The sequence below is a fragment of the Misgurnus anguillicaudatus genome, chromosome 9 (assembly GCF_027580225.2).
Source record: "Misgurnus anguillicaudatus chromosome 9, ASM2758022v2, whole genome shotgun sequence".
Lineage (NCBI taxonomy): Eukaryota > Metazoa > Chordata > Actinopteri > Cypriniformes > Cobitidae > Misgurnus > Misgurnus anguillicaudatus.
The window spans coordinates 18,469,280-18,495,165 of record NC_073345.2 but is presented as its reverse complement, the minus strand read 5'-3'; the positions used below and the strand labels follow the sequence as shown (position 1 = coordinate 18,495,165).

At 35.6% G+C, this 25,886-nt stretch overlaps 4 protein-coding genes across 11 annotated transcripts; 1 reads left to right on the top strand and 3 right to left on the bottom strand.

The window, feature by feature from the left end:
* Positions 1 to 1,700: 1,700 nt before the first annotated feature.
* On the bottom strand, positions 1,701 to 12,262 carry efemp2b (EGF containing fibulin extracellular matrix protein 2b). Of its 4 annotated transcripts, none has more exons than XM_055180015.2 (13): positions 12,123 to 12,262; positions 11,447 to 11,983; positions 10,565 to 10,626; positions 8,072 to 8,309; positions 7,758 to 7,806; positions 7,376 to 7,588; positions 6,417 to 6,539; positions 5,787 to 5,903; positions 5,545 to 5,664; positions 5,340 to 5,459; positions 2,807 to 2,933; positions 2,429 to 2,624; positions 1,701 to 2,327 (listed from the first exon to the last, which is right to left on the bottom strand). In XM_055180015.2, exons 4-13 carry the CDS (start codon positions 8,159 to 8,161, stop codon positions 2,166 to 2,168), a joined length of 1,317 nt encoding a protein of 438 aa, XP_055035990.1. In that variant the 5' UTR covers positions 8,162 to 8,309; positions 10,565 to 10,626; positions 11,447 to 11,983; positions 12,123 to 12,262; the 3' UTR covers positions 1,701 to 2,165. The 4 variants fall into 4 exon arrangements, with proteins under 4 accessions (XP_055035990.1, XP_055035991.1, XP_055035992.1 ...); XM_055180016.2 differs by having other exon boundaries at positions 11,447 to 11,539; positions 12,123 to 12,260; XM_055180017.2 differs by lacking the exon at positions 10,565 to 10,626 and having other exon boundaries at positions 8,072 to 8,312; positions 11,447 to 11,539; positions 12,123 to 12,260.
* Positions 12,010 to 18,108, bottom strand: fibpb (fibroblast growth factor (acidic) intracellular binding protein b). Of its 5 annotated transcripts, XM_055180020.2 has the most exons (12): positions 17,781 to 17,933; positions 17,572 to 17,686; positions 17,037 to 17,125; positions 16,556 to 16,754; positions 15,978 to 16,104; positions 15,523 to 15,623; positions 15,004 to 15,137; positions 14,094 to 14,202; positions 13,952 to 14,015; positions 12,972 to 13,058; positions 12,762 to 12,859; positions 12,010 to 12,691 (listed from the first exon to the last, which is right to left on the bottom strand). In XM_055180020.2, the coding sequence occupies exons 3-12, from the start codon at positions 17,119 to 17,121 to the stop codon at positions 12,622 to 12,624; spliced, it is 1,074 nt and encodes a 357-aa protein (XP_055035995.1). In that variant the 5' UTR covers positions 17,122 to 17,125; positions 17,572 to 17,686; positions 17,781 to 17,933; the 3' UTR covers positions 12,010 to 12,621. The 5 variants fall into 5 exon arrangements, with proteins under 5 accessions (XP_055035995.1, XP_055035996.1, XP_055035994.1 ...); XM_055180021.2 differs by lacking the exon at positions 17,572 to 17,686 and having other exon boundaries at positions 15,978 to 16,074; positions 17,781 to 18,108; XM_055180019.2 differs by lacking the exon at positions 17,572 to 17,686 and having other exon boundaries at positions 17,781 to 17,938.
* Positions 18,109 to 21,644: 3,536 nt separating this feature from the next.
* On the bottom strand, positions 21,645 to 22,822 carry tmem223 (transmembrane protein 223). The gene is made up of 2 exons (XM_055180024.2): positions 22,179 to 22,822; positions 21,645 to 22,097 (listed from the first exon to the last, which is right to left on the bottom strand). Exons 1-2 carry the CDS (start codon positions 22,651 to 22,653, stop codon positions 21,799 to 21,801), a joined length of 774 nt encoding a protein of 257 aa, XP_055035999.2. The 5' UTR covers positions 22,654 to 22,822; the 3' UTR covers positions 21,645 to 21,798.
* A 778-nt stretch (positions 22,823 to 23,600) lies between these two features.
* Positions 23,601 to 25,547, top strand: ovol1b (ovo-like zinc finger 1b). Its single transcript, XM_055180259.2, has 4 exons — positions 23,601 to 24,182; positions 24,345 to 24,562; positions 24,766 to 25,009; positions 25,102 to 25,547. The coding sequence occupies exons 1-4, from the start codon at positions 24,083 to 24,085 to the stop codon at positions 25,362 to 25,364; spliced, it is 825 nt and encodes a 274-aa protein (XP_055036234.1). The 5' UTR covers positions 23,601 to 24,082; the 3' UTR covers positions 25,365 to 25,547.
* Positions 25,548 to 25,886: the final 339 nt, after the last annotated feature.

Sequence of the window (25,886 nt, the reverse complement as noted above, 5' to 3'; positions counted from 1 at the left end):
TGGTACATACTTGGTAGTTATTATGTAACTCTAGATAAGTACTGGGTAATACCCATACCAGACACATACTTATAGTGTATACTATAGTGTAGGGTAACTAACTGTAACTAGCAAGAAACACTACTGTACTTACAAATTACATATATTATTTATATATATATATATATATATTGCAATATATACAGGGTAAGTGTGTGGTACATGCAGGCAAGTGTAAGTAAAAGAAAGGTACTTATAGTGTACATGATAATTAATAACAAACACTGCTGATGTGCCATTTTTGTACTCAGTTTGTCTTTTCTTGTATCCTTTAAACCCAAGTATTAACTACTGGGTACATTCACTAGTACATCCATAGTAACTGCATGGAAACAGAACTGTAAAATAAAGTGTTGCATTTTACACAGTTATTACTTAGGACCTGGCATCTAAGTTATAGCATAGTATATGCCACTGTAAGGTATATTTATTTACTAGTAAGACCATACAATAAGATGCATTGTTGTAGAGAACTGGTATTTGTATATATTGTATATACAATTTGTAAGTACATTAGTGTTTCTCATTAGTTACAGTATACATACACTATATGTGCCGGTCGTTAACTTACACCAGCCTGTATCTACTATACACTAACCATGTACATACAATTGGTAAGTACAGTAGTGTTTGTTATTAGTTATCATACATGTACACTACCTGTCATTAACCCACACCTGCCTGTATAGTACAGACTATTGTACATTCATTTGTAAATAAAGTAGTGTTTCTTACAGTATAACTACACTACAAGTATGTATTTGGTATTAAACAGTACTTATCTATAGAGTTACATAATAACTACCAAGTATGTACTGGTAAGTAAGTACAGTAATGATACAATTTAATTACCATGTAGATACTTAAAAGTAAGTACCACACATTTGTCTGTAAGTACAAAATATTTACCATATATGTACAAAGTAAGTACAGGTACTGTAAAATAAAGTGCTACCAGTTTTGGTTTGTGAAAAGTTGACAGAACTCATAAACTCAAGTCGAAATAGTTTCTTATTTTTTTAGTTAAAGTAACATAAAAACATATGATCATTTGACAAAAAGCTGTATATATTTTTTACAGTGCAGTAATGTTTATGGTTGGCAAAAATCTCACCATGTGTGTACCAGTGTTACACTGTCACCATGTGGAGACACCTGAGAAATACATTTTATTTAATCTCTGGCACTGCCAAGAGAAGAGGCTATAATGAATTGCATAGCATAACACAAACATGAGTCCACAATGTTAGAAAAAAATCAAAATATATACCCCAGCTGTTACTGGGGCAGTGCTTTTTAAAAAAGTCCTAGTATCACATACATTTGGTACCAATATGTACCATAATATGAACTCTATAGGTGCAAAGCCTTTTGAAAGGTACTGCATATTTTAAATATTTTTTCTGTTGGTTCCAGCTTACATCTCAGTACATCAATTGCATGGGAGTATCTGAAAATACCGGTAAAAGGTAAATAAAAAACATACACACACATTCATCTAGACAATAAAAGAATGAAGGATAGGTAACCATACCAGATAAAGCTGCTTTGGTGATGACATATAGGAAGGCAGGTTTAGGAATTGTTTTTAATTTATTAAAAAAAAAACACACACAATTATGTAAATAACATTTCAACTATTATATAAAAAAAATTAAAAAAATTTAGTGTTGGATCTATCTGTTGTTAGTTCTATATTAGATTAAAGTGGTACAAAAGTTAATACACAAGTATTTAGTATTTAATATATTTATATCTTACATATGAAATGTCACATATTTTTCTTATAATTCTAATGGCACATCATCTAGAAGCAATACCACTGTTTGTGTGTGTGTCTGCGTGTACTTGTATGGTGCATGTATGTGTGAGAATGAGTCCACGGTGACAAAGTGAGAAGAAATGAACGTTCAGCACGTTCAGCTTTAGCACTTCCAAGAATAGGCCCACACTTAAAGGCCAAAGACAGACACAAAACAAGATGATTTCACCCGTGAATTCTTGGAACAGCATTGCTGAATGTCAAGATATTAAAAGCAGCCACAAGCATACTGAATAAAAATAACATATCATATAGTATACAAAAATTCGGTGTTTTTTCGATATTTATCTCTCCATCGATCTCCTCAGAAAGCATAAGGCCCAACATAAACAGTCAGGCGGAGTATAGAGCTGGTCTGGTAGTTCATGACAGGATTGATAGACATCATCTCCAGATCAAGGATGTACTCTTTTGGTCCAGTCACTGGCCGGGCCAGCACCAACATGGCGCTGATGTTGTTGATTTGCTGGGAATAAGAGATTAATTGCATTTAGTACACAATTTGTGACCCCATACACACAGCAAGCGTATAACCACTATAATTAGTAAGTTATGGACCTGACTAGCCCGTATATAGAAGTCTCCATTGTCATCCCCCGAGCTGACACGAAATGTGTTGTAGGATCCAGGATAGACGCTGGTGGCCTGGATCTGAAAGATATCTGAGGGAACTGAACGATCAGAGGTGATGCTCATGTACCGATACACGATCGAGAAGGGATAATCGCGGCACTCTGGCTTCACCACGGGACACACACAGCGACTAGTCAGAAACAGAGAAAATAAATAAATGAATAAAGAGAAAAAGGGTGTTTAATAATGTAAAGTGCTTTGAAATGGTTCAGATTTACGCATAGTGACTATAATGTTTATTGCCACTGTATATTATGTGTATGTATGTGATTTTTTGTGTATATGAGTGTGTTTAAACAAATCATTGCTCACTTCTCTGACATCTGCATGTAGGGGTCCTGGCAGCGGTTTGAGTCCACACATTGATGCCCACCATGAATGTTCACACAGGTCTGTCCCTCCCCACACTGATGGGTGCCAGCTTCACACTCGTTCACATCTATATACACAATTATTATGAGTAACTAAAACTGTGAAGACTGAATGTGTGTGAATAATTGTGAGTCATGTGTGATGATAATGCTATTAATGTTCACTGTTTTGTTTTCTAGGAAATTATCTATTTTTAACTAACATTGCTTTTCCCAGTCAAAATAACTGATAATAAATGGGTTTTGGACACTGGCGGTCTATGACAGCAGTTCTAAGCTTGAGGATTGTAACCCAAAAATCGGTCTCGGCTAGGTCTTTTCTGATTGGGTCAATTTTTGTTGGTATTCTAACATTCTCTCAAGTATTTGGGGCTTTTTGGCTTTTAATGAAAAGGCTGGTAGATGTCGATAATACAGGGTTCCCATTGGTCCTTAAAATCCTTGAAAGTTTGTGAATCTGGGGGAAAAGTAGTGTAGGATAATATCATAAAACGTGCTAAACTGTTCGCTTTAAATGCTTTTATCTTCTGTATGTGAATGTTGATTCATCCCAATATGCTTTTTTGCATAGTAGATTTTTGACACATGAAAACATCTCGGGTTATGTATGTAACTGTTGTTCCCTGAGAAGGGAACGAGACGCTGCGTCTCCCTTGCCATACTTCCTGCGTCCCTGTAACGCCGTCTTTGGCAATATTTCAGATAGCGATATACTTCCTGGCTCTCGCGTCACCCTGTCTTTGTCGTTAAGCCTCACCATTGGTTGTATTTGATAAACACATTCAGACGCACTTACCCATGGAGGCGTCTCCAAAGTGTTGCCGCAATGACGCAGCGCGAGTTCCCTCGATAGGGATCTGTAACAATGTTTCTTAAAAAGTAACACGATGTAACCTTGCTCTCACTTGAAATGTGTCCCCACATTTAGTCCTTGAATTTGAGTGTATTGGACCTGGAAAGTCCTTGAAAGGTCCTTGAATTTGAAGTTAACTAAGGTGTGGGAACCCTGATAATAGAGTAGGGGTGAGAGAGGGGGTGTGGATTTGGGACATGACCTTGGTCACACTCGAACCCAGGTCCCTGCGTATTCTCATATTTTAAAATAGGACAATACTCAAACACAAATATGTGTTTTATTACAATGGATGCTGGATTTATATTTAACTTAACATTATAATTAAATATATATATACACACTGTCAGAATAAACTGTCCAAATATGTTCCCCAGCTGTCACTGGGGTGGTACCCTTTCAAGAGGTAAAGCTATGCACTTAAAAGTTAATATTAGTACATCAGAGGTGCTCATTGGTACTAAGTATGCATATGGGTGATTCCCACGAAACCATTGAAACACCACAGCACTAATGATTTTAGCTTTAAAATATGTAATATAGTTACATTAAAAAGCATCAGAATTAACCCAATACTGTGTTCTACCTTGCACAATGTGTGATTTCAACATAAGAATTTATATTTGTAAATTTTATCTAATTTTCTGCTGAAATTCTCATTACCGCAATGTGTCCGGCTGTGTTTGAACATGCGTTATGTTGTAATTTAATCAAATTAACACAAAAATATTAAGAAAAAAATAAATGGATGTTTTGCTAGACTACTTTAGATGACAGAAAAAATATTTACTGAATATTCATGTATAATAATAATGAAGAAAAATTAGGAAAATGATGTGTCCATGCCTGATGTTCTCCTCCTCCGCAACACTTTTTGAGAACAGTTTAGGCACACATACAGAATTTTAATAAAGTTTGATTTTGAGTGACCAAGCACATGGACCACTTACTTCAAGATGGCTACCAGGTAAGATCATTTTTTTACAGTTAATTTGAAATATTGTCTTGTCAGAATGCTTACACGACATTTTGATTATCATTACCGCAACAGATGCTTATTAAATGTTAATTTAATTAATAGAAGCATAATACTTTGATTTTAAATGGATGTGCAGAATCTCCAAATTATGTTCTTTCAGGTTTGTCATGTCATTTTGAAAATATGTCAGTGTTGATGTTTTCTGACTGTTGCGGTAATGAGATTTTTTAGGACTAATTTTTTTAATTATGTTACAAAAAGTGTTAAATGACAAGTAAAAGTTTTTAAATTAATGTTCCCATTTACTCCAGACTTTGTTTTTCAATGTCTGGTGGGAAAAAAGTAAATTTAAGCAATTTTTACATTTTCATGCTTGACATTTTTAAAACCAAGTTTTCGTGAGAATCACCCATATACCAGTACCTTATGGTACATATTAGGAACTTTTACAGGGTACTGCCTAGTGACTGCCGGGCTACATATTTTGACCATTTTGAACAGTGTAATAATATTTCTGGTTGCACCAATGTCTGATTTAAATTTGGGTCCTGAAGCAAAACCAATTGAGAATCACTGGACCAGCCAAAAAGTCTAGTGTAAGTGTAAATAATAGGATTATTTTTTAACATAAAAGACTTTTACCCTGACACAGTCTCGTTCCGAGTAACTCATAGCCATATGGACAAACACAGGAGAATGTTCCTGGTTCATTCACACACTGAAACTGGCAAAGATAACTGGAATAGCTGCACTCGTCAGTATCTGTATGGGAAGAAAGAAAACTGAATTACACTCTGCCCCACTCCAATTGGTACAAAGTTATACTTGCTATCCACTAAACACTAACCATTGCATGAAAAGCCATCCGATCCAAGATCATAGCCTTGATCACAGCGACATAGGAATGTACCATAAGTATTGTAACATCTTTGCTGACACGGTGCCCCCATCTCACACTCATTCACATCTAAAGAAATAACAGAGATGTTAAAGCCTTAGGTGCAGATTTTCATTGTCGAATGTACTTGTGTTCAAATTAACGCAAACAAGTTTTGCATGTTAGATATTGAGGCCGGTTCAAGCACTCACCCACGCAGGATCGGTTATTTCCCGCCAGCTGGAATCCGGGCTCACACTCACAAGAGAAAGACCCAGGGATGTTTACACAGCGATGCTGACAATACCTGTACCTGCACTCATCGATATCTAACAGATGACAAAGGGTACTTAGACACAGCACTCCAAAAAAAAAAAAAAATGAATGATGATGCTTTAAAGATATGATCAGTGGCGGCCGGTGACTCTTTTTTCGAGGGCGCACGATGCGAAGTTCGTCACAACATGTATGTAGCCCGTCATGTGTGTGGTTTGTAATTTCAAAATATGTGTCCTATGTGCATCACGTGTCCTGCCAAAATAAGTGCCTGCTGCAGACGCGTCTAAAGGGTTTATGATAAAAGAGACTATCGCGTTTGCCAGATACTCGCCAAATCTCATGTGTAATCAGTTTAGTGTTAAGGGAGTGTCTTACGTGTGTTTTGTGAACGAGAGCGTCTCTTTTATCATAAACGGTTTTGACGCGTGTGCAGCAGGCACTTACTTTGACAAAACACGTGATGCACATGGTTCACATACACAACAAACACATATTTTGAATTTGCTCCCCTCGGAAGAGCAGTCACGAGCCGCCACTGGATATGATCATTGTGTTAGACTCACCCACACACTCTATGCCAATCTTACTGTAGCCATCAGGGCACTGACAGGTGAAGGTTCCCACTGTGTTGATGCACTGTTGACTGGGCTGGCAGTCATGCAGGTTCAGCTCACACTCATTGATGTCTGTATGACGCATACATAAACAAATTTCTTTAAATGCAACAGTAGCTCAATCGCAAGAGGATAGTCGGGTCGCCAGGGTCATGGGTTTAAATTGTATGGAATGCACTTATAAACTACATAGCACGCATACATGAATGTATGGAGGGCGAAAAATGACTTAAGTGTAAATAAATAAATAAACAAATAAATGTAGAAATACATAAATGCAGGAATAAGTAATTAATTAAATGCAGAAATGAATAAATTCAATAAATGAAAAAATAAATCAATAAATATACAAAGCATAAATAAATTAAATAAATATAGAAATTCAGAATTAGATAAATGAATACATGCAGAAATAAATAAGTAATTAATTAAATGTAGAAATAAATAAATGCAGATAAGCATAAATACATAAATAAATATACATATACACTTTAAATTTTTTTTTTAAATCAACACATATTTTTTATGTTACTTTAACTTATTTACAGTGTATCTTGGTAAAAGTATCATCTTTTTAATTGTTTTTGTACCATTTATTTCCTACATGTATTGATGTTTTCATTTATTTATAATTAATTAATTAATTAATTTCTGCATGCAATTAATTACTTATTTATTACTGCATTTTTTATGTATGTGTTTATTTATTTATTTAATTTCTGTATTTGTACATTTATTTATTTATGCATCTATATTTATTTACACTTAAGTCATTTTTCATCCTCCATATAAATGAAGTGTCTGCCAAACCTATAAATACAAACGATCTAGACTTCTCTTGATGTAAAACCATTTAAAATTCTGGCCGTTTTTTGCCTAGCACCATCTCAAAAACTTAAACAACTCACCAACACAGGCATCTCCTTGGGCTCTGTAGCCGACTGGGCAGGGGTTAAAGGCCTCACTGGTTTCCACAGGCAGACTGGGCTCTGATTCGCTGGATGGCTCAGGGGCGGTAATAACAGAGGCAGAGCGAGGAAGGCACAGGTAACCACCATAGTGATTAAAACACTTCATCTCTCCCTGACATGCTCCCGGTATGGTATCACACTCATTTATGTCTATGTAAAAGACAGAGAAATTCAGGGTTTTCATCAGGTCAGAATTAACATTGTAAGACAGTCAGATCAGGACAGAGGGATTGTGCATGTGACATTTCACCATTACGAGATAATTACAGGACAAATGTATCACTTTTTCATCATCTTTGGCACATGACCTTCCACCCACCTCGACAGAGTTGAGTTTGCACGTCCCACTCGTAGCCATCTGTACATTCCTGGCAAAAAAAAAATATTATGCTAATATTTAATCATTAGCAGTCACACCAAAGCACTTTCATTTACAGGAACATCATCTAACGCAGACTGATGTCTGACAGCAACAACATTAAAATCTAAGTAATATATAACAAATTTAGGATATAGAATGAAGAGCAAAGCAGGTAGACAGCGAATGATATTTACACGTCCAGGAAGGAAAGAGGACAGAAGATTACAGGAGGAGATGGAGAAGAATATGCACAAATTGTCACAGCTACTTACTGTGTAAGTGTCACGTTCAGCAGGAGACTGACAGATTGTAGCAGGAAGAACAACCAGACCCACGCAAAGTAGCACATATGTGGCCTTCATAGTTACAGGCTTCAAAACACTAACAGAGGAGAACACACACGCAGCTGGACGGATGAACAAATGCCTGGATGTTGTAAAACTCCACACTCTAAAGTCATTCAGGAAGGCAGCCAATCAAAGAGAGAGGTCAAGGAGGTTCACGTCCTGTCTGCTTTGGAAATATATAGAGGTGGTAGATAGACAGACAGACAGACAGGTGGGTGAGGCCTTGTAAAAACAACAACAATGGAGGCATTTGCAGATACAAAGTTTACAAAGAACAGCACCCACATATATGTGACCCCATTTGTGAAAACCTCTAAAGTCATTTATGTTATTTACTGTTTTTTTGCATAAAAATCATCCTACATAATGTAAAAAAATAATAATAAATGAAAATATAGCCTTGACTGAGCAAGGCCATGTCAAAGGTTAAAATCAATGTGAAATCAAACTTTGAGACTTTAGCCTGGATTTTACAAAAACATTAGGTTTTATCTATATTCAATGCAAAAAAAAAAGACTTTCTTACTTAGTATTTTTGTCTTGTTTTTAGTACAAATATCTGCATTTTCTTAATGAGCAAAATTACCTGAGAAATAGGTTTTAGACAATATATATATATATATATATATATATATATATATATATATATATATATATATATATATATATTTTTATTTTTTTTTTTTTTTTTTTTTCTTAATTTTTTTCTTGAATTAAGTTTTTAAGAATTTAAAATTCTTAAAAACTTAATTCAAGAAAAAAATTAAGAAAAATTGGCAGATTTCTTTGCATGTTTAAGAACAAATTCACTTAAATTTTAATTTGTTTTGTCTAAAAACTAGATTTATTTTCCTAAGTTGTATTGCTCATCAAGAAAATTAAGATTGATTTAGGATTTTTATATATTAAAAACAAAACAAAACTGAAAACAAAACAAAAATACCACACTGCAAAAAATGTTTTTTTAAGAAAAAAATTCTTAGTATTTTTGTCTTGTTTTCAGTAAAAATATCTAAAAATTCTTAAATTAACATGAGCAAAACGACCCAAGAAAATAAGTCTAGTTTTTAGACCAAAAATATAAAATGTAAGTGATTCTGTGCACAAAACAAGCAAAAAAATCTGCCAACGGGGTAAGCTAATTTTTCTTGAGTTTAGTGTTTAAGAAAAATGTTCAAGATTTTTTGCTTACCCCATTGCCAGATTTTTTATGCACAAAATCACTTAAATTTAAATTTTTTTGGGTCTAAAAACTAGACTTATTTTCTTGGGTCGTTTTGCTCATCAAGAAAAAGCATCTTAATTTAAAAACTTTTAGATTTTTTTACTGAAAACAAGACAATTTTTTTTCTTGAAAATCGTTTTTTGCAGTGCAAGTATAATGCATTTTTTACTGTGTTCAACTAGATCAGCTCCAAACCATCATAAACCACTCAGAACAATCATGAAAATTCAAGCTTTTTAATGGGATAAAATAGAATGAAATAGCATTTAATAAGATGTAAAAACATGTTATACACTGCAAAAAAAAAAAAAAAAGATTTTCAAGAAAAAAAAATCTTTCTTGTTTTCAATAAAAATATCTAAAAAAAACCCCTCTTAAAACGACCCAAGAAAATAAGTCTAGTTTTTAGACCAAAAATATCAAATTTAAGTGATTTTGTGCATAAAACAAGCAAAAAATCTGCCAATGGGGTAAGCTTTTTCTTGAATTTACCCCATTGGCAGATTTTTTTGCTTCTTTTATGCACAAAATCACTTAAATTTGATATTTAAAAACTTGGGTTGTTTTGCTCATCAAGAAAAAGCATCTTAATTTAAGAATTTTTAGAAATATTTACTAGACAAAAACACTAAGATTTTTTTCTTGAAAATCATTTTTTGCAGTGTATATTATGACCTTATGGTATGTGAAAGTTGAAAAACTAAGCAAAGACCAAAAACAAGTTGGTGCATATAATCAGATATAAAAAATCCCTCTCCATTGACTTCTAAAGCATTTCTCTACTGTTTATTCTGGAACAGCAGATCTGGCCTGCCCAACAAAAGCAGAAACATGCCCAATGTCTGTGCTCTGCAGGATATGAGTGCATGGCCAATACCATCTAATCAGATCTTCTATAAACACTACACCAAACTACAACTAATGGTTTCTGTCACCAAATTCATTGAATTTTGTTTGGCTTATTTGGCACATTTAAACCTGCTCTCTAATGACTAATTTCCTACTTACTCACTAAACGTTCATTCATTCATTGTTTATTTATAAAAAGCACATTTTAAAATAACACAAGGTTTACCAAAGTGCTGTACAAGTCATAAATACACATAAAATATTGCATTAACAGTGCATTAATTCACACATGATATTTTAAGAGTTTATAGTAGGAGCATGCCTAAATGTAATAGGTACTATACCCTTGAGGCTGCTCCAGAAGATTTATGCTCTGTGTAACAGTTTTTAATCTACAGGCAGGCTTCTGTAGATCAAAAGAGCCTCAGATCAGATTACAAAGTTTTGTTATTAAAAGCATTTCATCATAAAAGCCAAGGCACAACAAGGCATAATAATGTCCTGGAATGAAAAATAATTTTGTCATACAAGCTTCATCATGCTAGAGACTACATATTTTCTGTCTATAAACACTGTTTTAGGGGCACATTTTTGAATATTCACTTATGTAAGGAATAATTATGCACACCCAAGGTGGAAATGCGGAGTGCCTTTACATCGTATTATTTTCAAATAATTTAATGGACTGGAGTCAGTTATTCAAACATTGCTAAGACATTGCTCTGGTGCTTATTTTAAGACATTTGACAGGCTAGGTGTGCGTTTATCGAAAAATAATGCATACCCGTGAAACATTTCTCAACCAATCAGAATATAGAATTCAACAGCCCTGTGGTATAACCTATCTAATTGATTATGCGAATTATGCCTTGGCTAAATATTGTAAATCAAAACTGGTTGTATTTTAGTATTTCGGGAGAAGCCATTTTTGCCAAAAATTTACTCTTGCCATTTTATTAAGCAGGTTTGAGATGCTTTTTAGCATCAGTTCCTTACTGGGTGATTTTTCTTCATTATTTGGTATTTTATTTTTTAATAAAATAAATTAGTATGGTTGCACAATAGTATTTTCTCCACAATTTCAAAAACATTCAGACAAACAGGTTTTAAACATTGCGAGTAACATCTCAAGTGCCCTAAACTTTAAAACAGTAGTGCATGTCTAAACAAAATCACTTCCTTTTCATTTTGTGCACAAATTAAAAACACTGAAAATAAAAACTCACTTCACTTGATGTAGTTTTTGATGTCCAGTTGCACAAAAAGATAACCTTTTATCTTCTCAAAGTCGCTCTCGTTTGCTTTGTATCTGCAACAGACTGTTTAGGAGCTCTTGTTTTAGCACAGACAGGTCTCTGGCAGTTCTTGCACCAATGTAAACTGTATTACGAATGTGAACAAGGGGGCAATGCTGATGTGCATACTATAGAAAGACGCTTAGGACGTCCCACTTCTTTCCCTCCACCCATTCTTGCACAGCTCCTGTATCTCTGCCACTCTTCAACCTCCTGTTTGTTTTCTTTTAGCCCCCAATGATTAAAAAATTCCTGGTTTCCACAGCAAATCCAAAATGTATCACTCGAGCGAAACGAAATAAAAATTGCAAATAGCAAAAGCTCTCCATGTCTAAGGATTTATAAGCTAAATCCTGTGCCACAACTATATTTACAGACCTTGGGTGTTTTCATTCTTGGGCACTAGTCCTTCTCGTTTATGTTTTCTCGCCTTAATTACTTCCCATTTGGGCCTTAATAGATCTCATGCTGCAAAACAGGAATGCAGACACAAATACTAGAGGCAAATGCCTGATTTTACTGTAACACTTCGCTCAGTGCCAGGAATGTCATGCATCTTCATTACACAAAGGTAATACAATGGCTTTGATGGAAACAACAGCAGTACCTTATCTTTAAAAACAGCAGGGGTACTTAATTGCCAGTGCAATTCCCATGAGGAGGCCGCTGGACGTTTCTGCAGAAATTTACTGCAACTTTCCATTTGTGACCATTTGGAGGGGCAGCGGGGGTGACATGTGTCACGGTTCTGGGGTTTTATAAGGTAGTTAAAGTGTCTCCTCATCCATCTAACTTCAGATCTGACCAGCCAACTGTAGACCCCTGCTGCTGACCCACCCCCTTTCCCCGAGGGCACACATTCACATACAGTTTCACTGTGGGAAAACACAGATCTAGTGCACAAGAATAATTACCTGATTACTTTAAACCTATAAGACATAGCAAAAAAGGCAGATTTATTGTATATAAAAGGTTTTATAATTAAATACCTCTATAAGAGAGCTGAGGCAATGAACATATTTACAAATAAGAGACACACACAGAAGTGACTGGCTTTAAAAGTATAGTACAGGGATATTTGGTCAAACAGGTGTAGGAATTATGATCTAATCATGGTACATTTTCAAAATGCAAGATTTGATGACATCCATGTATCTGTCCCAAACGGCTCGATGCCTGTGGAAAAACAACCATGTGTTTAACAAACGAAGGGGAACTTTTGAACCACAAATGCATCTGAACTGACCTGAAAGCCTCAAGTGTGTGCGCAGAGCTGCTGTAGTAGGTGAGAAAAAGTCGGAGGTCTCCAATTGTCCACTTATCTGATCGGCACGGTTCAATGAACTGAGAAGAGAACCAACATCATTCTCTCACATTCCACCTAAAACTTTTATTGATAGTAAATGTGTGATTTTATCACCTGCTGTGCTTTTGATCTACAGTGTCGGTACATTACCTTCTCCACAAGGTCGATGAATAGATCTCGGACGTCTTTGGTGTGCGTGAGTTTTGAGGCGATGTTAATCAGAGCTCTTGACAAATTCTAAGATAAATACAACCAGAGCGTTTTGGCTTTTTATAGTTTTTTGCACAAATTCATTATAATCTAAAAGTCTAAAACAAAAATTTTAAGAAAGATAATGGTCTTTAAAAGGATAGTTCAGCCAAAAATTTTTATTCTGTCATCATGAGTTTTTTTATTTGATTTTGATGAACACAAAGGAAGATATTTTGATAAATGAAGCAAACAGCTGCTGTAACAAGTGACTTCCATAGTAGGAAAACAAATATTATGGAAGTATTGTGATAAATGATGAAGAAGATATTCTGATAAATGATGGTAAGCACAGAGTTGACGGTACCCGTTGAATTCCATAGTATTTGTTTATACTACAATGGAAGTCAATGGATACAATCAGCTGTGTGCTTACCATCATTTATCAAAATATCATCTTTTGTATTCATCAGAAAATGTAAACTGATATGTCAAGTTTTTAGGGTAAACTCACCTTCCACTTGAGCAATAGCAGGAAACTGCAGGATCTCTTAAACCTTAATAAAATTAAATCCTAATTTCTAATTTTAAAGAAATTAGTCTTTGTACTTTATTCTGCTCAAAAATGCTCAAGTTTTAGTGCCAAGAGAGGTCACACTAAACACCGACAGTGCCTAAAGAAGACATTTAGTCCTGGAAAAAAGTACATATTTCCTGTATTTTCTGTGTGTATCTTATAAAATAGATTGAAAAATAAATATGGATGGACATTAAAACTTCTAAAACAATAAGTCTGGTGATGGTGGCCTAATTCTTCTGCACAGTACTGTATAAATTTCTTTAATTACAGAAAAATATTTTTAAAAAAGTTTTTAAAATAGATTGACTTAGACTTAAAATTAAGAAAGCCAGAAAATAATTTCTTATGTAAAAATTCTTACCTTAAAATTGGCCTCCATCTCACTAAAGACACTGATTTTGCCCTTAAGCTGTGCACAGACCAAACTACAATAAGCAGAAGAATTGATCAGTTATCATATTCACACATTTACACACGATCATCTGTATAAGTTCCTTGCATGCCTTTTATGTTGATCCAGCATGTCCTTATCATGAACCAAAACTTTCAAGTCTTTCAAGTCATGCAGAAACTCTTTCTCTAGACCAACATCAATATCTTCCATCATGGTGTCTGATAGAAAAGTAGAAAAGAAAACAGAAGCAATATGAGACTGTATAGTACTGCACTTTCTTGTGAATTTCTTTTAGTTTTTATTGTTCACAAATATTTCCTTAACCATAAGACAATAGAAGAAAGCTAAACAATATAGCCATGATGGGATCAGTTTGATAGTATGTACAACTCTGTCACTGCAATGATTTTTTATAGGGATATAAGCAGTGGCGGCTCGTGGCTGCTCATCCGAGGTGCGCAAATTCAAAATATGTGTTCGGAGTGTTGTGTGTTGCATGGGTTTTCAAAATATGTGTTTGTTGTGTCATGTGAACCATGTGTTTTGTCAAAATAAGTGCCTGTTTCACACGCGTCAAAACCGTTTATGATAAAAGAGACGCTCACGTTCACAAAATACACGCAAGACACTCCCTTAGCAGTAAACTTTGATTAGGCATGAGATTATGCGAGTATCTGGCAAACGTGAGCGTCTCTTTATAATAAACCCTTTAGACGCATCTGCAGCAGGCACTTATTTTGACAAGACACATGATGAACACAGAATCTCTCAATGCAAGGAACACATATTTTGAAAAAAATAACCACACACATGACGGGCTACATACATGTTGTGACAAACTTCGCATCGAGCGCCCTTGAAAAAGAAGTCACCGGCCGCCACTGGATATAAGCAACATTTTATGTTTTAGAAGAAAGTCATACTGGTTTAAAAGGTCATAAGGGTGATATGATAACAAAATAAAATTTTGGGGTGAGTTGTGCTTTTAAAGGGAATAATTTCCATGTCAAACATCTTACCAACCGCCCCCACAGTCCAGTAGCTGATGAGCTGACCAGCACAAAAGGCAAAGTCTTGGAAAGACAAGTACTGTAGTTTTCTTTTCCCTGTCTCGAAACGACTGTTGGCAAAAAACACAATGGCAGCATAATCCCTGCAGAGAGACACGACTGAGTCAGTGAGAGAAAAGAGTGATGAGAAAGAGAGGAGCAAATGGATAAAGAGTGAGTGGAGGAGAGAGACCAAAAAACAGTAAAATGATGAATAAAAGGATAACAGTAAAACATTAACTCTTAAGATAGATGCATGTGTGTAATCTAATCATTTTGGAAGCTAAGAGTTTGGTAAAGGCACAGATAGATAACACACTAGCCGTACTACATCACAAGCAGCACTACATCAAAACCCTATGAGCTGTGCTTGTGGATTTACATTATAAAAGTACATAAACTTTAACTTGAAACTTTTTTTTTTAATGTGGTACAGGTCACACTGCTCTGTATCAATACTTCATTTGGCTTCATGTGAGAGAGTCCCACCTTGCCAGATCTTCAGATAGAAGAAAGTGCTGTTGTATATTCTCCACCAGAGGGCCTTTTAGGTCTTCCACCACTTTAAACACACGCTTAAAATTCTCAAACTAAATATTGGAAGATAGATAAAAACAGCAAATTTTTTCTGTTTATCATCTAGCAGTGTGATCTTGTATAAGGCAAGGCCCATACAAATTCTCACAAAAACATCATTTAAAATAAAACATAAAACAACTTCTGTTCACTCAAGAACTAAAGATAGATTTATAAATATAAATTCTGAATACAAAAAAAATATTGTAAACAAAGCATTATTTTTAATCCAATATAATTGCTGATCATGCACTATTCAACCTCCAATTTGCTTAGACACCAAGCATAAAGTATTAAATAAATAAATAAATGTGCCTAGTAGCGAGGCATTCAAAAAACACAAGAGCCCACAGTGTCTACTACACCACCTGTCGACGACAGCTCTTGAGTGCAATCCCAGTCTTTGAACTGATGTCATCCAAGTCTTTTTTGGTCCCTTTTGAAAGCTTCTTTCCCAGCACCTCCCTGGCAAACACACTGTCAAACTCATAATACCTGCAGGACAAGTATGGCAACACACAAATGTTGATGAAATTCAAACAGTGCTTTTTGCTTCTGAATATTACCGGTGACATGGTCTGCCTTACTGCAAAACTAATGACAAATATATTTCATGAACACTATTCTTGACTTCCATTATTCGACAAACAGTGTTTTATAAAGCCGCAGTGTTAACACAGTGTGAAAACATTACACAGTTAAAGGGATAGTTGTTTTAGATGTTTCAAAGAATGTTTGTAACCGAGCAGATCTGGGGCACCATTGACCTCCATGGTAGGAAAAAAATACTATGGAAGTAAATGGTGCCCCAGATCTGATTGGTTATTTACATTTTTTTTTTATATCTTCCTTTGTGTTCAGCAGAACAAAGAAATATATACAGGTTTGAAACAACTTTAAGGTAAGTACTTTCCCTTTGATTAAGTACAATACTATGAGCACAGACCTCTCTATGAGCATGGCTCGGTGGTGAGGAGGGATCTGAAACATAAGCTGATTGTCCACTTTTGAAGGAGACTGTAGGAGACGTTCACACATCTGAAAAGTTCTGAATTGGTCCATAGTGTCACTGAGAAGAACTTCTTCATTGGCTTCACACTCCAGCAAGACTCCTGTTTCCATCCGCATGTTTACTGCATCTGAGACTTTAAAAGTGTGGCATTACGAGACATATATTAAACGATCTAGCATGCTCATTTGGTAGGACCTTGGTTATGCAGCACAGGCTGTTATAACTTCCGAGCACGGTAAGGCACTTTTGGATAAATTAAACACCTGCCAAATGCATAAATGTCATGTGATGTAAAGCATGCACTGACAGTTCTATATATGACATTATGTACATTTACATTAAGATGTGAAAACCTATTGAAATTAACTACAAGCCCAAGTTTACTACAAATTAAGTCGTATTAAATCGTATTAACCTGTGTATCCATCCAACCATAGTTGGTAAACGTCTTCATCCAGAACAGTAGTATTTCCCACAAACACATCTAATTCCATAGACATTCTCCTTAAAATAATAATGCAATTGGAAATATTACATACAACTCACAGTATTAATTTACTATAGTATAATTTATAGTAGTATATTATAAAAATTATTACACTTTTTGTATGTAATCATTTGTTAATGTGTATACTTTATGAAGTATTATTCTGTAGTAGACTGTAGTAAATAATGTAGCATACTTTAATGATAAGAGTCAAAAACATCTGCAGTTTACTATAGTAAATACTTCAGTATAGCCTACAATGTTTATTTCATGGGTGAATTTTGCTTTGATTTATTGACAACTTTGACAGACCAAATGAAAAATCTGGACTTGTCGATATAGATCGAGGGCAAGCCAAGCCACGCGCACAATGCATTTACTAAAGAGTTTATCGTGTGTAAATGTAAAATAGTCAATTAAATTAAATCCTGCATTAAAAAGCCCATACGAGTTCTTAACCTACCGTATTCAATATTTATTACACGGCCACATGAAGGTGGTAAGATGTTTGTTAGCTGATGTTAAAATATTGCAGAAAGTATCGTCTCTGATATCTCTCTGTTTGATGCATCTACGAGCTGATAAATAATATTGCGTAGTTATAAAACCGAAAACACACTTACACTCTTTGTTTATTTGGTTTAATAATGAAATCAATGAAATCATTCATACCTGCGGACGCCTATTGATACTATGGTAAATGTGAAAGGGTAGAAATGCTCCAAAACTCATTAAAGTCGTGATGACTGAGTTGAGCTCAGTTTAAATCGTTGCAGTTTGACAGACTAAACTACATTAACCAGAAGAAGAGATATGACTACGGTCAAATCTCGCGAGATGTTGGGTTTAGGTTTGGGGTAGGATTAGGATGAAAATATATCAGTTCTGGCTGGAGAGGATAAAGCAACATCCTAAATCCCATCAAATGTTTGGTTTAGGGGTCGGATTAGTATGAAAACAGCGCTCATCCGGCAAAATTTCACAAGATTCTGGCCATAGCTGTATCCCTTCTGGTCACAACCATTGCCCTCTATCGAAATTATTTAGTATCTTCTCAGGTACGACTGCCACCTGCCGATAGGGAATGAACAAAGCTCATCTGCTTAGGTACGACTGCCACCTGCTGACAGGTAATAAACAACGCTCAAGGTAATATAGGAGTTGAATGAATTAATGTTATGTATTTGTTAAATTATTTATTTATTCAGTCTAACATTACAGTTTAACATTTTGTCCTTTTGTAACTTCTCGTTCAGACCTTTGGTTAAGTACTTTATTCAGCAACATGGGAATGCCACAGCAACAATAAGGAAATGTGTATTAATTGGGTTATTAAGGGGAGGTTTCCCAGACACTTAAATGTTAGTGTTGTCTTGATCGAAAAGAACTTGCTCTGTCATATCTTAAAATATATCAGTGCGAGATTGTTGTGTCTGAAGATGCACACCAGTAATGTTTATTTATAAATGATGCTTTTAAATGACTTAAATATCCTAATTTAGCTAAGGCCTAGTCCTGGTTTAAGCTAATCCCTGTCTGGGAAACCGCCCCTAAAAGTCTAACTTAAACACGAATAACCAATACAAAAATTAATTATCAGAACGAACAACATTTTAAATGTAATGCCCTTTTTTTTTTTAAATAAAAGTTTTGTTTTATTTATTGAAATCTCAGTGGGTTTAACACTCTAAAACAAAATGGTGCCAAATAGCACTAAAAGTTTGTAATCATAGGGGAACCATTTTTACTGCTATACAGCATCTATGAAGAACCATACGGGGTGAAATAGCACCACTTATGGTTCTACAGGGCACATTAAGGTTCTACACATACTACATAGGTGCGATATGGCACTTAAAATGGTTTCCCTTACAAGCCAGTGAACCACTTTAAGAACTATTAGCACTGTTGGTTTTTAGAGTGTATGTTAGAAATATACTGAAAATCTAGAAAAACATTACAGGTTGGCATTACAGAAAAACATTTATCCACAACCTTGAAATAAAACAGGGAATGTAATAACATTGTAATTGCAGCAGCATTAGTGTTTCCGTTCAAGTTTTATACGCTATGACTATATAAAGACAAAAAAGTGTAAGTTAAAAATGTAAAGTTAAAGGTGGGTGGCACATTAAGGCTTGGGTATTGATTGTTTCCCATAAGGGGAGCTGACAAGCATAGAAATGTATAAATGTCAACTGGTCATGTCTCCCTGGTTATATTTGTTACCCCTGATGTGATATTTGTATTTTAAAAAAAGAAACATCACTTGAATCTGTGATTTATCCTCATAACATGTAAACTTAACAGTGTATGCATTATAATAATAATACAAAAGGTAACATGAGAAGATATTTTAGCATTGTGCTTTCTTAAGCATATATAAGCCTATTAGTTACATTATAAAGGGCTGCTCTGAACCAGCAGACACAGCAGTAAACATGACTAGCATTATTGCTTATTCTGGGTTTGGGTCTTTCAACTTGCAGATGGGCACATGTGCCTCAAATACCAACTCTAGCCTTTCTCTCTCTCTTTCAAGTGCAGCAATCTCTTCCTCTAATTTTGCCTTCACATGTTCCAAATGATCTGTTTCCTGAAAAGAAAGCAAAAGGTCAGGACATTTTATTTAACCTGTACAATATTCTCTGGATGCAACAATTGCTTAAACCCAGATTTCAAGTCAAACTCACATTCTGTAATGTATCTATAAGTGCACGGCGACGGTCACGGCATCTGGCAGCTGCTACTCTGTTTCTTTCCCTGCGGATCCTAGTCTTTTCAAGCTCCTCTGAGGACATCTAAAAGAGTTAGGAGCAGGTGTGAACAGGACTGAGTGTTTTTGGGCAAAGCTTCAAGTATAAATGGCTGATGGTGCTGCCATCTTATGGCTGATAACAAGCAAGCATACACAGAGCAATTCTGCCCTATTCCACACCAAATATGCTGTTCCTGTTACTCATCCATTGGCACCACTGACAAGGTGGTCCGTCTTCAGAGTCTGCGCTTTAAGATTCCCGCTCAAATTCTCAAACACTGACTCACAGCAGATGCCTCTTTGTGATTCAGGTTTGAGTCATTTTACGCTTTACCATAAGTGAGTGAGTCAACGGACCACATTACATCCACTTTCACTACATTCTGCATCCTAATATTTACAAATATCAATAACTTACGTGCATATTAGTGTGTCCTACAGAACCATGCCCTACTGCTCCTATACAACACTGGTTAGGACTGAAGCACTGTGACAAACAGGAACAGTTAGACATGCTGGTGGGTATGAATGAGGAAAACGTTCCCATGGTGGTTTCTGGTTGGGAAAGCAGAGATGACTGCAGAAACCACTGAAGATCTGGACTGGATGCAATTACGTCAATATTTGGACTGGATGTTGTCCCCTCAATGACATTCTGCAGAAATATAATACAATTTTAAAATAAACTCAACTGTATGCATATGGTCAATTTGATATATATATATATATATATATATATATATATATATATATATATATATATATATATATAAACTCAAACAAAGCTTTGAAAACTGACTTGCCAGTACCGAGTACTGGTTCTGTTTATTTTGATAAATAAACCACACTTAAATAAAGATACACACCTGCTGTATATGAACAGCCAATGCGTTATCCTGGTCAATCCATGCTGGAGTAATGTCGGATTCACGCCTACGATAAGACGCTTCCCTACCTTCATTATGATGAGACATTTCCATGTTGCAATCCCAGAGCTCCATTAAGAGAGCCATGACAAAATCGACTGGTATCCTGTTAGTTAATACGATTTTTTAATGTGAAGATCAAGTCCATTTCTCTCTACTGTTAATTGCAATATAACCCAACAACGGTTATCGTGGTAAAACTGCGATAAATCCATAAGAGAGACGTACAAAACACGTGCTACAACTTTTCTTAAACTGTTTCACCGCCTTTTACTTCCCACACACACCCACGCGCTCGCGCCCTCTCTCTCTCCTCCCCATTTATGGAAACATCTATCCTCTCGTGTGGACACAAACTACTTTTAAAGACGGTTGATTCCCTTCGCTTCTGTCCCGGTGCCAAAACAGTAGATTCATTCAAACATTTAATTAGAAAACCAAATATACACACCTATGTTTAATAAAAACGGTCCAGGGCCGATCCTTAGCACACCTTCACATCTTGAAATGAAATTAAAGGCATCTTTTGCCAGATGGGTGACGTGTAGGTTAGATATTTATGAATAAGCTAAAGGTTGCAGAACTGGTAGGACATGAATCATTAAGCTGAGTGCGCCAAGTAAAAACTTAAGAAACAATCAATAAGAGACATGTGTGTTTAATTTATTATAAATGTATCATCACAAATTATTCGCGAAGATAGATAATAAAATTATAACTTAGGGCGGATATTGCGTCATCTAAACATTTGAAAATATGACTGAACAAACTAAACTGAGTCAAACCCAGATGAACGACTAGAAGAATGACTATGTCTATGCGTCACAATTTAAATAAAAAAAGGACAAAAACTGCACAATAACAATTTTTTATTCAGTGTCAGCACATACAGTTAAATTGAATACAGTGTATTCCTCTTATACGCGGTTCTTGTGTTCTTTCAAAGACACGTGACAAAGGTGACGCATCCAGTAGATTGTATACATAAAGAAGATTTAAGCACATATTACAGGGGTCTGTATGCTCCAACAGTAATGTCAAAAAGTTTCGGGTTGTTCAGTGTCCCCTCTTTGTCCAACAGAAAGTAGAACTTGTAATCTTTAATTTTTAGAGGGATAAATGAAGGTGATTCCTGTCTATGTGCATGACAGGCCACTTGACTCAAAGGCACAGTTAAATGGTGAGCTCTAAGAGGTCCCAAAGGTGACTGAGTAGACACTGTAACTTTCCCACCTCCCTTATGCAGAATTACACGACTGACAGAACGACGGCTAAACAATATTGCCACGCCCAAGATTCCTCCACCTAAGAAAAAGAACAGAAACAACTTGACAACTGAAAAACCTAAAATTCAGTGCTGTCTGATTATTATGTATTATGGCTTACCAATGACTAGGCACCCAAGGGTAAACCCATACCTCCACGCGTTTGATCCGAGGTTCATGTCAAAACTGAAAAGGCCCCCTAAATCAGTTCTCACATTTTGAGGCTCTGCGTTTTTTCTCGTGTCTCGAAGACTTGTAAAAGCAAAATGGGCCAAATATGCCCAGAATATAAACTGTCCTCCGCAAAATATGGCCAAAAGTCTGAAAAACCGGGTACGGTCGTGCTCGAAGAGTATCACGTCCTTTGCGACAGCAGTAGAGGTGAAGGTGTATGCATTCCTGACTGAAGATGAGGTTGTTGAATTGCCACGCACATGGAAACGTAAAGGCCTCAAGATGGTTGTTGTATCATTATTTTTTAAGAACTGCGTCCATGTAGATGCTAAGGTTTTTGAAGACTGAACGCCTGTTTTTCGATACGTTGAAATAAAAGTTCGACAGGACCTTGCGCCTAATAACAAGCACTGAAACCCCATGCTTAAGTATGCATTTACTAAATATTGTCTTCTGATGGTTATCAGTTAGTTTAATTTGTTGCGAATAACTTTAAACATGAAACAAAATCAAAAATTATCTAACATGCTGACGGACTGGTACAACATAGGGCAACGCCATTTTTGTTCTCTTAACTACGGAAGCAGCATTGGACCAAAAAGATTACGATTTGCGGAAAACTAGACTGTACTGCCCTACAAACCATACCAACAAAACATACTTTATAGATTTAAAATAATAATTATTATATTATCATTTATTTCTACTAATCTTTATTTAATCTTTAAGTTTTCTTAGGTAGGTTAATGCAAAAAATATTATTTTTACCACATAAATGTTGAGAGCACATGTGACAACTTGTCCCATCTTAATATTTAACAAAAATATTCCTATCCTGAGAACACAGTTCAACATTTCTTTTAAAATCAAGGGTAATTTTTGTTAAGCCTTACTTACAACTTTGTGACAATTAAGCTAATAGAGCAATTTACCAACTGATGAAGTATCAACAAGGTCTATTTAGATGTTTGTTGTGCAAAACATAGCCTAGATCATTCTATTCGTTTTCTTGGGGTACGACAGATGAGAAAGATAACAAGTGTTTGTGGTTTATTGTGCGTTGGGGGTGTCACTGTTATCAGATTTGTGAGACAATAACATGCTCCAAACTCATTTACAAAAAATGACTTTGTTTTCACCATATTTCAGTGTCTAAAATCGTAATGCCATCGTCTGTAAAACGTAACAAAATTGGCTAAGTAAAAATGTGTAATTTAATTGATTTATGAATGTAAGTTTACAAAGATAACGGCAATGCAGTAATTGTTCTATGGGACACGCCTGCCCCCCGCTGATAGTTTACTGTCACGGCTATAACCCCTAACAAACACACCCACTCATCTCCATACAGACAACACACACATTAACACACCTAAACACACAAAGCAATGCACCCACACCAAAACCGTAAATGTTTTTGTTGATAAATTAAATATATCGACATATGATAAACTAACAAAATTTGTGTTTTAAGCATTATCGTGGTTTGTATCGTTCTTATAAATGTTACAAAAACCGTTTTATTGTCAGAAAGGGGAAACCGGTTTTACTGGTAAGCTACCTGCGCTACGCCGTTATATTTCTGCGCATGCGCGTCCTCACCTGGCGGTTCCTGATCTGTTTAGGTTGAAACTTTTGCGTGGCACTAAAGGTCTGAACGCTCGTATGTAAAAGGCCTCGGCTGATTTTTACAATTAAGGAAGTGAATTAAAAGGTGGTGTCGACAACTGGAAACAGGAGTTTGAAATGGCAACGTTTAACTGATGGATAAACGTGAGTAGAGTAGACAACACTCCCGTTATCGCAAGGATCTACGTTAAATAACCTCCATAGGAAGTCATATTCGCGAAAATGCCTCGAGCGTTCCTGGTAAAAAAGGTGAACATCACTCCTGGAAAGAAAAATTGGAGTCATCTCCCAGATTCTGTGCGCGGTGACATAGAGATACCACGTGAGTATTTGTGCATTTTAATGCGTCATTGGGAATTTGACTTTCACTTATGCTCATGTCATGAAAAATAAGTATTAAGTAATAAAAGCAAAAACTGAACTTACTAGGTAGACAGATTTTGAGTAGATAAATAGCAATTCATTTTTATTTGTTGTTCCCTAGTGTCTCTTTTTCCATCATATGTGCATGAGGTCTCAGAGGGCAGCCTTGCAGAGCACTCCTGCTTCACAACTCCCCCAAAAAACAACACATTTCTACAGGTTCAGACACACGTCCTGTCTGCACAGCTGCCATCCTCTGCTGCACAAGGTCAACATGATCAAAGATCAGAGTGTCGAATGAGAACCCAGAGAGTGCCTTACTTTCGCTCAAAGATAAAGGTAAGCTGGCAAGTCTTGATTTTTAATTTGAATGGTGAAATACTTGATATAATTAATAACAGCCTTTTAAACATATATTTAGCATTATGCTATTCTTTATGTATCTTTATTTAACATTCTTTAAATAAGTGAACCTGCATGTTCTGTCATTTGTATTAAAATAAACTTGAAACAGCTCTCTTCAATTTTTGTCCCATGTTTAGATAACTACCGGAAATACACCTCCTGTTCCACCAGTCATCTCAGAAAATGCAAGCAAATTAGCAGATATTCCAACTGATCAATCTGTATTTACCTGCCAAGAATGCGAAAAGACATTTAGCACAGCACGTATGCTAAAACGACATGCAAAATGTCACAGTGAAACGAAGAGATACTCTTGTGAGCACTGTGGAAAAGGATTTAATGATGCTTTTGACTTAAAGAGGCATGTGCGTACTCATACTGGTAAGTTAAAAAGCTTTTAATGTTCACGTTTAGTTTGCATATTAAGTTTATATTTTTTCATCTCATTTACACTTTGTTCCAAATCAATACAGGCGTGCGACCCTATAAGTGCACTTTGTGTGCTAAGGCCTTCACCCAGCGCTGCTCCTTAGAATCTCACCTTAAGAAGATCCATGCAATTACTCAACAGTATGCCTACAAAGAGCGCAGGGACAAATTGTATGTATGTGAGGAGTGTGGCTTGACTGCACAGACACAGGACAACCTGTGGAATCACATTCAAGCTGAACATCCAGAAAGCAGACTAATAACGGACAAGACCATAGACTTAAAGGAAGGCAACACATCAAGTTAGATCAAGACAACTTCACAAATATGAATGACAGTGGCAGCTAAAAATGAAAAGATTAAGCTAATTTATGATAATGAATTATATTGTTATTCTTGTGTGCACTTTTGTACTGTCATTAATTCTACAAAATGAACCTGTCGGACTGAAGACAATGATTTTGATGCATTAAATTATCACTACACTGAAGGATATTGGTAACAAATTATTTTGTATGTCCAATGTATAACATGTTTATTTATGAATAATTGCTTGGTTTAAAGCATGCTTAAGTGTTGACCTTACTCCATACTTCATATACAGTGTTTAAAAAGGTACAAGCTGTTAAAATGCTCTTTAACATTTCTGATAAATACATTTTGTCTTTTTTGAGTGTACAGAATTATGGAAAATTTGTGATTAGGCCTACAATGATTTTAATATAAATACCAAAGTGAAATTATGTTTAGTAAAACCATGGTTATTTTCCTATGGTTGTTTTTTAGATGTAGGCTCACGATGTATCTTGTCCTTTTAACAATAAAAACA

Coding starts and splice junctions, on each gene's coding strand:
- efemp2b (XM_055180015.2), bottom strand. CDS start 8,161: ATGAAGGCCACATATGTGCTACTTTGCGTGGGTCTGGTTGTTCTTCCT. Junction 7,807..8,071: donor CTGAACGTGACACTTACACA/GTAAGTAGCTGT, acceptor TTTTTTTGCCAG/GAATGTACAGATGGCTACGA. Junction 2,625..2,806: donor TACATGCAGATGTCAGAGAA/GTGAGCAATGAT, acceptor GTTTCTGACTAG/TCGCTGTGTGTGTCCCGTGG.
- fibpb (XM_055180019.2), bottom strand. CDS start 17,121: ATGTCTATGGAATTAGATGTGTTTGTGGGAAATACTACTGTTCTGGAT. Junction 16,755..17,036: donor ATGGTTGGATGGATACACAG/GTTAATACGATT, acceptor ACACTTTTAAAG/TCTCAGATGCAGTAAACATG. Junction 14,203..15,003: donor CTGGACTGTGGGGGCGGTTG/GTAAGATGTTTG, acceptor CTTTTCTATCAG/ACACCATGATGGAAGATATT.
- tmem223 (XM_055180024.2), bottom strand. CDS start 22,653: ATGGGGTTTCAGTGCTTGTTATTAGGCGCAAGGTCCTGTCGAACTTTT. Junction 22,098..22,178: donor CCTTGGGTGCCTAGTCATTG/GTAAGCCATAAT, acceptor TCTTTTTCTTAG/GTGGAGGAATCTTGGGCGTG.
- ovol1b (XM_055180259.2), top strand. CDS start 24,083: ATGCCTCGAGCGTTCCTGGTAAAAAAGGTGAACATCACTCCTGGAAAG. Junction 24,183..24,344: donor CGGTGACATAGAGATACCAC/GTGAGTATTTGT, acceptor GTTGTTCCCTAG/TGTCTCTTTTTCCATCATAT. Junction 25,010..25,101: donor GCATGTGCGTACTCATACTG/GTAAGTTAAAAA, acceptor AAATCAATACAG/GCGTGCGACCCTATAAGTGC.